General features: G+C 38.3%; 1 protein-coding gene across 2 annotated transcripts in view; it reads left to right on the forward strand.

Moving 5' to 3' along the window:
• Window positions 1–2,091, forward strand: part of TMEM225B (transmembrane protein 225B) — a 38,597-nt gene extending 36,506 nt beyond the window's left edge. For both annotated transcript variants that reach the window (XM_028506678.2, XM_028506670.2), the window contains 2 exons: window positions 1,466–1,675; window positions 1,886–2,091. In XM_028506678.2, coding sequence (XP_028362479.1) covers window positions 1,466–1,638 — 173 coding nt within the window. In that variant the 3' untranslated portion in view covers window positions 1,639–1,675; window positions 1,886–2,091. The remainder of the gene's footprint in view (window positions 1–1,465; window positions 1,676–1,885) is intronic.
• Window positions 2,092–10,504: the final 8,413 nt, after the last annotated feature.

Below are 10,504 nucleotides of genomic sequence, written 5' to 3' on the forward strand. Positions count from 1 at the left end.
GCTTTCAGTATTTCTAGAACATTTTAATCTTCTCTTTTTTTTTTTACTTTGTGGAACTCTAGGAAGACTTCTGTTAGACCTTGTTACTCTATTGTGCATGTCTTTTTATTTCTTTTTCATGTTTTCCTTCTCTTTGTGTTTCTGGGCTGCATTCTGAATAACATATATAGAGATATCTTCAGTTTCACTCATTTACTTTTTAGCTGCTATTTAACCTATTCATTAAATTTTTATTTCAATTAATCTATTTTCATAACCAGAAGTTGTATTCCCCCTAAGTGTTGTATTTTTGTAGTCTCTTGTCCTTAATATTTTAAAGTTATTCTTGAAATATATTTTCATTATACATGCTAAATGGACTTACTTTACATTTTGTGTCTTATAAGTTTAGTATTAAATTATTTGCAGGTCTGAGTCTATTGGCTGCTGTTCATGCAGGCTCTTGGTTGTGATGTCTTATTTCTTGGTATGTTTTTGACAGTGAATTGGTTTTCCTTGGAATTTTTTATTTTTGGTAGAAATTCTTTGAGGCCTGTGTTTAAACTGTTTACTCAAAAAAGGATTTGCATTTGCTTCTGCCTGGTGCATGGGTACACAGCCTAGCATGACAAACAAAATACATAGGTATTATGAATTTAGATGCAGACGCACTAATAGCTAGCTTATGTTTATGAATTCTTAGTGAACACAAGTAACTTTGAAGTTCCAGTTTTATATGGAAGACTTTTATTAGGTTTTCCTCTGGAGCATGTCATGGGCTTTTTCTGCTGTTTTTTTGTGCCCCAAATGGCCAAGAGGATGGAAAATCAGAGTCACCTGGGTTGCCTGTGCCTCTCTAAGGTAAAAGCTAATTGTGTGCTTGCTTAACTCTGACTCCTGTTTTCATTGTGGTTTTGGCTTCTAGGAATATTTTACTCTGATGCCAGCCTGATGGTGCATTTACAAATACATTGTTGAAAGAATATTTATTTAGAAATTCTAGTGGGAGAGTTGTTTTTTAGTGGGAGAGTACCTAGTCTGCTACAATGCTGAAAATAGAAGTTGTCCTTTATCTTAGTGTTAACAGTAATACAGTATTTACCAGTCTCTTAAGGTATCTTCATTTATTCTCATGAACGTCAGTTCTCTTTTTTCTTTGTTTTCTAAGGGTCTTGAGTTGGGCTTCAAAAGGCCTGAGTTTTGTGTTTGACCTTCCTCTCTTAAACCTTGTTTTTTCACTTGTTAATAGTTAGACAATTGCTAATTCCAGCACTGGCTGTGGTTTTATGAGTGTATCCATCTGTTTGTATACCTTGTCTTCTGGTGCGTTGTTTCCCCTCTGTCTCTATAGAAACCTTTGTTGGAGGGGAGTGTAAGGGAGGGCAGGTACAGACCAGGAGTTGTATTAGTGGAGGGAGTTCCTGACCTCTAGGACATGAAGCATGACACTCTCTCTAACCTGAGTCAAACTTTTGCTGTTACCTAGGTGCCATCTGCCTCTTTCAAGAAACAGCCTGCCTTAGGTGCCATTTATTACCCATTTCCCAGAATATTGAGGAGACTGAAGAGATCCCGCACCTAGAGAATCTGGAGAGCTTGGGAGGAGGACTGAGCTCAGTACAAAAGGAGACCCTGCTGAAGGAAGAGACAGTTATCTAGTCCAGGAGAGTCTGTCCTCTACTCTTCATCAAGCTGTGTGAGTGGCTCCCCGTCCTCTGCCAATCTTCACTACTTTTAATAAGCTTCTCGAGTGTCAGATTAATGCTCCACTTCCTTATATAGTGATCTATTTTGTTCACATTTGAATTTTTTCATATTTGAAATTAGTTTATATTTTTTGAATTCTGAACTTCCTGAGTGATTTCCCTTTCTCTTTTTTCCCTCCCTCCCATCTCTTTTTTTGCAGGTGTTTTCAATAAAAGAAGGACTACTCCCTGTTAATCCATTCCTCAAAAACCTGGCTGGAGGGCAGGAGGGGAGGGAGGAATATTAAAAAATGATCAAGTGAAGTGAACCTTCATAAGACGAAAACTGAACAGAATGTAACCACAACAGAAGGTGTTGTGTTAGTAATATTAAAAGAAAAAACGATATCCCTATACAAAAGTGTGACTTGGTACTGAAAACCTATTTATTTATTTATTTGTTTATTTATTTAAACTATTTTATTGTTGTTCAGCTATAGTTGTCTGCATTTTCCCCCCACCATTTCCCCCACCCCAGCCAAAATGGAAACTTTTCTTGAGTGTGTATTGAGAGGAAGGGGTAGGAGTGGTTAAAGGTGAAAACATCTACAAGATTGAGTTCCCAGGTCTGGAAGCCTGAGCCTAATGAGTCTTTGCTCTGTGGAAAGCATAAGGCAAGTTAGCCATCAATGTATTGGCATTCCATCCTTCCACTAGAATCAAAAGTCTCCTGCACCTCCAGTGTGCCCTGTTCGCACTCCTGATGATGCTTGAAGACTGGGGAGCACTCAGCCTCCCAGCTAGGATGAGGGTCACTGGGAAGTACAAATGCTCTGGGGCAATGGGGAGGCTGGAAGAGTGAACCAAGCCCCTTCATGTCAACAACACCAAGTAACAATGCCTCCCCATGTCTCTCTCCTAAAGAAGACATAACTGGAAAAAGCTCCTAGAACTTAAGTAGTGTAAATTCAAAAACAAGTCCAGGGAGTCCTGTCTGTCCTTCTGGAGAGGAAATGTGATGAGCATGGGTAGAGTCAAGTGGGTTCTGTTGGGACTGTTAAGGAGTGTTCAGGGCAGGTTGACCTTGTGCAGTGCACCGTGGCGGTACACAGAGGTATCAGAGCCGGTTCCTGTTCTCCAGAGGCTTCATCAAGCAGAAGAGCTAAGACATACCTGAAAAACAGCCACTAAGTATTTTAATTGTATATTTTTTTTAGTTTCTTACATTTCTCTCCAAAAGGTATCTTGGGAATTTCTCATAGGGATATGGTGACAGTTTAGTTCCAGTTGTCTCACTTTTCCTCCTAAAAAAATCTGTATGGGAATTATTATTATCACTGAAACTAGGATTGGAGAAAATCTACAAACTAAGATATATAACTGTGGCCCAAACCAACCTAAACCAGCAGAACCAATATGGGAAGCCACAACTGGAAGAGTGGTATGGTGGGCACATTGGAGTGGGTCCATAAATATATAAGCATTGTAGTGGTGGCATTTTCCAAAAGTTATTAGCCAATATTAACCTTCAGATGTTTGAGAAGGACTCACTTTGAGAGGGAATGACTATGAATAGGATAGAGGAGAAATATGGGGCATGTGTGTTGAGGAGACAGAAGGCATGGAAGGAGCATGGGAGTCCATAAAGGGACAGATTTAAAAAGCACCACTTGCAAAAGAGAGACCACCTTGGAAGGCAGGTGACAGTATCTTTTTTTTTTTTTAATTTTTTAAAGATTTTATTTATTTATTTTTAGAGAGGGAAGGGAGGGAGATAGAGAGAGAGAGAGAAATATCAATGTGCGGTTGCTGGGGGTTATGGCCTGCAACCCAGGCATGTACCCTGGCTGGGAATTGAACCTGGGACACTTTGGTTCCCAGCCCGCACTCAATCCACTGAGCTACGCCAGCCAGGGCTGACAGTATCTTTTCATAGCAATGACAGATGAAGAATAGAAGGAAGGAAGTGAATGGTAGTATAAGCTCTTTTGAGCTGTTATAAGAATCAGGGGAATCCTGGCTACATGGGCACTATTATATTAAAGAAAGTATCCCTCAATGTAGCAATAGAAGAAAAAGCCCTTGCACTGAGACTGGGAATGTTATGCTTACCTAACTCCCTTTTCACAGCATCCATCTGCAAATAGCTGGTCCAGAAAAAATCAAACTCATTTCAATAAAAGAATAAAACACCAGTATCAATATAAAGATATTATAGGAAAACGCAGATAGAGAAGCAAAAGTCTAAACATGGAAGAACTTCAACTGAAAAGCTTTGTCACAAAACAGAGGAAAATTAAATTCAACATTCCAAGACAAATTAAACACTCAGTGAAGCAGTTGCAGCTAGGGGAAAAAAGCCTGCAATTCATAATTATAGGAACTTAGAGAACTGTTCCCACAACAGAAGGTGAGAGCCATATAACAAGGATATGAAATAGAAACTGATAGAATTCAAGAAAGAACTGGAGCCCCAGTCAGGTGGCTCAGTTGGTTGGAGTGTTGTTCCATACACCAAAAAGTTGTGGGTTCAATCCCTGGTCTGGACACATACCTAGTTTATGGGTTTGATCCCCAGTTGGGGCACGCACAGGAGGCAACCTATCAGTATTTCTCTCTCACAATGATGTTTCTCTCTCTCACACACTCTCTCTCTTCCTCTCTCAAACCAATATGCATGTCCTCTGATGAGTATTAAGAAAAACATTTTTAAAAAAGAGAAAGGATTGGAAAGAGTCAGAAGTGAAGACCACATTGCAATTGTCACGAAGGAGAATTAGATACCAGAACAGTAAGAGACGTAAAGTATTAAGAATAGTAAAAGTGAAGAAAATAAAATAAAGGATTTGAGAGAAAGAGAAAGATATAATAGGTAAAGAAGATCCAACATACGTAAAATTGGAGTCCCTGAGGAAAAAAACTGAAAGGGACAGAATCAATATTTAAAACTAAAATTTAAAAAAAAACTGAAATAAAGCTCCTTTCTATTTAAAAGGAGTAATGTTTACTTGGGAAAATTGATACAAAATGGTCAACCCTTTCCATGATGGGCAGAGCTTTTTTTTTTTAATGGAATAGATACTCTGGAACAAAGCACTGCCCCCATCATGGGAGGCCTGGAGCCTCTTCCATTATGCACAAACACTGGCATACAATGCAAAATTAATAGACATGCAAAAATGTGACCAACAAGAGAAAAAATAACCAATAGAAGCAGATGCAGTGATCCCAGTATTGGGGTTAGCAAACACAAACTTTAAAATGTTAAATAATATGTTAAAAAGAAAAGAAATGCAGAATTTTCCAAAAATGGAGACAACTACACTGAAAAGCTATTTCTATGAGATTTGCAAAAGGCAAAAGCTTAATGCAACACATTCGGTTGGCTGAGCTGTGGGGAAACAGGCACTGTTACATGTGGGTGGAAGTGCAAAATGGTATACAACCTGTATTGCAAATCTGGCAATGTCTACAACACTGTTAGCACTGATGCTCTAACATTCTCTATTTAAGAATTTATCCAACCAATATGCCTGTATACAAATTTTAATGTGACATAGGTACAAGTTATTAATTGCTGCAGCAATTTGTAATAACAAGTGATTAGAAGCAACTCAAATGTCCATCAGTAGGGGGATATTTTAAATACTTATGTCTACATCAGCTTTAAGAAAAAGGAGAAAGGTCTCTGCACTGATGTGGAATATTTTCTAGGACATATTACATGGTAAGAAGCATGGTATCTAGTGTACGTCCTTTTTGTGTGAGAGAAGGAGAGAAGATAGGGAAAATGTATGAATATTAGTATTTGCAAATAAATAAATACTTGAAGGCCATACAAAAAAACTAATCAGTCTTCAGAAATGGGGGTAGATTATGGAATAGCATGCATGGAGTGGGTAGAGGTATGAGCAATACTGTGTGTGTAACTTTTTATATGGTTTTGATTCTTGAATCATGTAAATATACCTATTCAAAACTTTATTTTAAATCCTAAAGGCTAAGTTGGGTAATATAAGTCAAATATCCAAAACTGTCCATATCAGCATTTTGAACTCCTATAACCTTTATTTCTGTAATTAATGCTAAAACAACTTTCACATCTGCCATTTTACTTTGTCCTGTTAAAGACAGGCCAGATATAATTCTACCCTTATTGTTAATAAAGAACCAATGAGGTGAAGTATTTACTCCAATGCCAAGCCTGACACCCCGGGCCTGCTGATGTTCAGAACAGGTGTTTGAAAGTTTTAAGTAAACTCTGCTGCCTCTTCTATTTCATCTCCATGGTAATGACAGCCTCTCTCCTCCCCTCTCCTTTCCTGTGTTTCACCCAATACCCTCATCTCATTTCTTTTGTTCAGATTTTTTTTCTCTCTGTCTACCCCTCTGTCCCCTCTGTCCCTTTCTCTTTTCCTTCTTCCCTTCCCCCTTCTTTCTTCTCAGTCCCTCACAATGCTCTCAGTACATTCAGTACCTTGTTCTTTGCTAGAAAAAAAGCTTTCATATGCTTACCTTTCCTGAAATGTTTTCTTTCGGACAATGCCATTTCCCTTGGTTATAGTCTGATCTCTCCAGGCCGGGAGCATGAGGTTGGAATGTGTCTGGTTTCCTTTGCAGTTTTCAGGCAAGTATTTTTAAATTTTCTTCAAAAATCTCTTTAAACCATGGGAAAGAAGAACCAGTGATATAGAAAAGCTCTTCCAAATATAAATGATATTATACAACTGCAGAAATTAAAACAATTTGTCAGGTCTTGACACGGGATACAGATAGATTACAGAATAGAATGAGTCCAAACATAAAGGCAACTTTACACAGAAATATAATGGTTGATAAAATTGGCCTTTTAAATTAATAAGGAAAAATAGATCCTGCAGCAGTGTTGAGAAAAGCTTGCTAGCCATTTGAAAAAAGGGGCCCAGGGGAGGCTGGATTTCTATTGTTTTTCTTTGACTAGATGCATTTCAGAAAGAAATAAGATAAAACCATAAGTATATTGGAAGGGCATATGGGGGATTTTAAAAATCATTTTGGAGTACAGAAGGTACAAAACAAAATATTTTTTAAGAAAGGTAAGATGAATTTGAATGCATAAAACAATCTTGCAGTGCATGAAATTTTGTTAAGAAAGGCAAAAGACAAATAGCAAAATACAATCATCCCTTGCTATATTGAGGTTCACTTATTGCAGCTTCACTGTATCACAGGTTTTTAAAAAAATATAATTCTGTATCACGGAGTTTTCACTATATCACAAGATTTTGCAGTATATAGGTATTTATATAATATTTATGATTTTAATTATTTTTGCCTAAAAATTTTAAAACAATATAAAAATGTTAATTCAAACATATTAAAAGAATACTAAATCGAAATAAAATACAGTATGTATTTCATCAGCGGATGAATACTGTACTGTACACAATGGAAATGTAGTATGCCACTACCACTTGCGCAAGTTTGCCAATGTGAGATTGTACACGGCACACTATTGGCTGATGGAATGGAAGGCAACCAACCACAGCACTGTGTTCTGTATCCTGGGTGCTGATTGGCTCAGTGACCTAGCATTGGTCTGTTTGCCCTCCTACACTGTGCCCCTATGTTCAGCATCTCTCCTTGTCCACTTCACATCAATGTCTGATCGCTGTGTGTAGTGTTGCTCTGCATTATTGTGTTTTTGTGAAATTTTCATAAAAGTTTGAATTTATTTCAAGCCCTATGATGCTACCTAAATGTTCTGCGCCTTCTAAGGCTTCTGGCAATGAACCCAAGCGCCAGAGGAATATGCTTACCATCAAAGAAAAGGTGGAACTTCTGGACATGTTAAAGGAAGGCAAAAGCTATGCTGCTGTAGGCCGTCATTATGGGATCAACGAATCTACTGTTCGCTACATAAAGAAAGATGAGAAGAATATTAGGTCTACGGCAACAGTGACTTTTAACAAGACTGCAAAGAGGGCATTCACTTCCCACAATAAGGGCATTGTGAGGATGAAGTCTGCATTGGCCCTGTGGGTAAATGACTGCAGGAAGAAGAATATCTCACTGGATACCAACACCATCCGGATGAAGGCCAAGAATCTTTATTATAGTTTTACGGAAAGCACGGATGTTTATGACGATGATGATGCAGAAGCAGGACCATTGAGTGCTCTTCCCACCAGACCAACCCCAGTCAGTGCCAGCAAGGGCTGGTTTGACAAATTTCGGAGATGCTTTGGACTCAAGAGCATTTCTCTGCATGGAGAAGCTGCCTCTGCAGACAAAGAGCAGCGCCAGCAACTCCCCATAACTATGTTCATCGCTCGGACGAAGAGATCAGTTATGCCTACGCCTTTAGTGGAAATAGAAGTTACAGCCCAGGGTGAAGATACTGCACCACCTGATGAAGCTCCTGATGAAGTGGTGCCTTCAGAAGAGCTGTACTGCTCTTCTTGGCTTTGCAGTACATTCATCTCATCGTCATCTCCTTCATCACCATCAGTACTGCACAGCTACATAATTCATGATCTTCATCATTCAGGTTATAGTATACTTCGCTGATGAGTACCCATATAGAACTTTATATGTTGTTAAAATTACATAGGTTTAAGAGTGTAGAAAGTGTTTAAGAGCATATGAAGTGTTTATAAGAGTGTGGGACAGGTTAATAAGAGAGTGGGAAAGGTTTATAGGAATGTGGGAGGGGCTTATAAAGCCTTAAAATATATATAAATAATATAACACTGCTACTTCGTGGATTTTCACCTATCTCGGGTGTCTCTGGAATGTAACTTCCACAATAGGTGAGGGATCACTGTATTTTCAAAACATTTGAAAAAGGGCTAATTCCTTTAATGTACAAAAACCCTTCATATCAATAAGAGATACATAATCCAACAAAAACAGAGGAAAGGATAAAAATAACCAGTTCAAGCAAAAGAATTACAAGTAACTAACGAAGCTAGGAATAATGATTGACTTCACTCATAAATAAGAAATATAAATTAAAAAATACAACTAAAAATTGTGGTACATTTCACTTATCAGATTGGCAAAGATGGAAAGTTTGGTAACACCCAACGTTGATGAGATTGTGGGGAAATGAACATTATCCCCAAGTGTTTTGGGGAGTGGAAATCTGAACTCTGCAGGATAATTTGGCAACAATAGCTGACAAAATTCAAAATGCACATAACTTTTAGACTCAGCAATTCCATGTACAGGAATTCATCCTTTAGATTTATTTACAAAAAGTGCACAAGGAATTATATATAATAATGTTTATCCCAGATATGTGGCAAATCCTAAAGTTGGAAACAACCCAAATGTCCACCAATAAGCTTCATAAGTCATGGGGAATACATGCAACAAAATATTAATGAGGTAGATCAATATGTGTAGATTTGGAAAGATACGTTTACTGAGTAAAAAGCAAAGTGCAGACAGAATATAGCAAAACTTCTGCTTGTGGAAAACAGGAAAGATGCATTTTACAGTTAGTTTGCCTATAACATTTCTTGAAAAATTAATGAAACCTGCGTCATGGCCTCATCCTAACCTCTGACTCCTCAGCTTCTCTTTGTCTTTCTTACTGGTTTCCAACACTCCTCTCTGTTTAGCTTGGATTCCACAGTCACTCCCTACAACCTACCTTCAGAGCCCTCCTTTCCTTCCATTTGGCATTTTTGTAGTCATTGTGACAAATCCCAATATTGGATTAATCTGTTTGTTTCCTGAAGATCTGCCCCCAGATTGCACAAGCAATTGTGTAGATTGATTCTATCACTTGTTTTGTTTTGAATTTCACTTGGGTGTTTAGTATTGTTTCACAATCTTTCTATTCACCCTACATTTTTTCCTACATCATTCCTCACAACAGATATTTCAACTATTGCTCCATTATTTAAGCTCCAAGCTTACCATTGTCCTTTGCACTCTCAGCAGATAACATCACTGAGAAAAGAGGCCAAGAATGAACTCCTTACATATCTCTAGAACAATTTAAAAATAATCTATTTCAAGAGTCAACAAACTATCCATCGTGTCAAATCCAGCCCTGGCTGTGAGCTAAAAATGTTTTTACATCTTTGAAGGACTGTGGAAATGAAGAATATTCAACAGACTATGTCTCACAAAACCTGGAATAGTTATTACCTGACCCTTCATAGAAAAAGTTGCTGAGCCCTGACCTTGATCATCACCCACCTTGGATTCTTTTCTCTTTGATTCAGAGGAGCCCCCTTCTCCTCTCCACAGCTGACCTGGACACCTGTGATCTAATTCAATCCCCTGCCTCTCAGAATGTCCTTTTTGCTGTCTCTTCTCCATAGCGAACTGAAGAATGTTTTTTATATCGCTAGGTATAGTTCATTTTCCCCAGATTGCCTGAGCCAATCAGGAAATTTCTCTTGGGCCTTGGATATATTCCAGTCTCATCCCTTTTGGAGGCTGATACTACTTCCACATAGGATTGTTGTTGTGGTTTATAATGCAAAAGAGTCTGATACCCTGTGAGGCCAGCTGGACTTGACTCTGACACATGGTATAAGGTAGGGACCCAGTGTTATCTTTTTCCAGATGAACAATCAGTTGTCTGCTTTTAATTTTTTTAATGATTTTATTTATTTATATACTTTTAAAGATTTTGTTCATCGGGGGAAGGGAGGGAGAAAAAGATGGAGAGAAACATTGATGTCCGAGAGAAACTTTGGTCACCTCTCGCACACCCCCTACTGGGGACCTGGCCCGCAACCCAGGCATGTGCCTTAACCGGGAATTGAGCAAGCAACCCTTCAGTTTACAGGCTGGTGCTCATCCACTGAGCCACACCAACCAGGGTAAAAGATTTTATT

Source organism: Phyllostomus discolor, chromosome 3 (assembly GCF_004126475.2).
Source record: "Phyllostomus discolor isolate MPI-MPIP mPhyDis1 chromosome 3, mPhyDis1.pri.v3, whole genome shotgun sequence".
NCBI lineage: Eukaryota > Metazoa > Chordata > Mammalia > Chiroptera > Phyllostomidae > Phyllostomus > Phyllostomus discolor.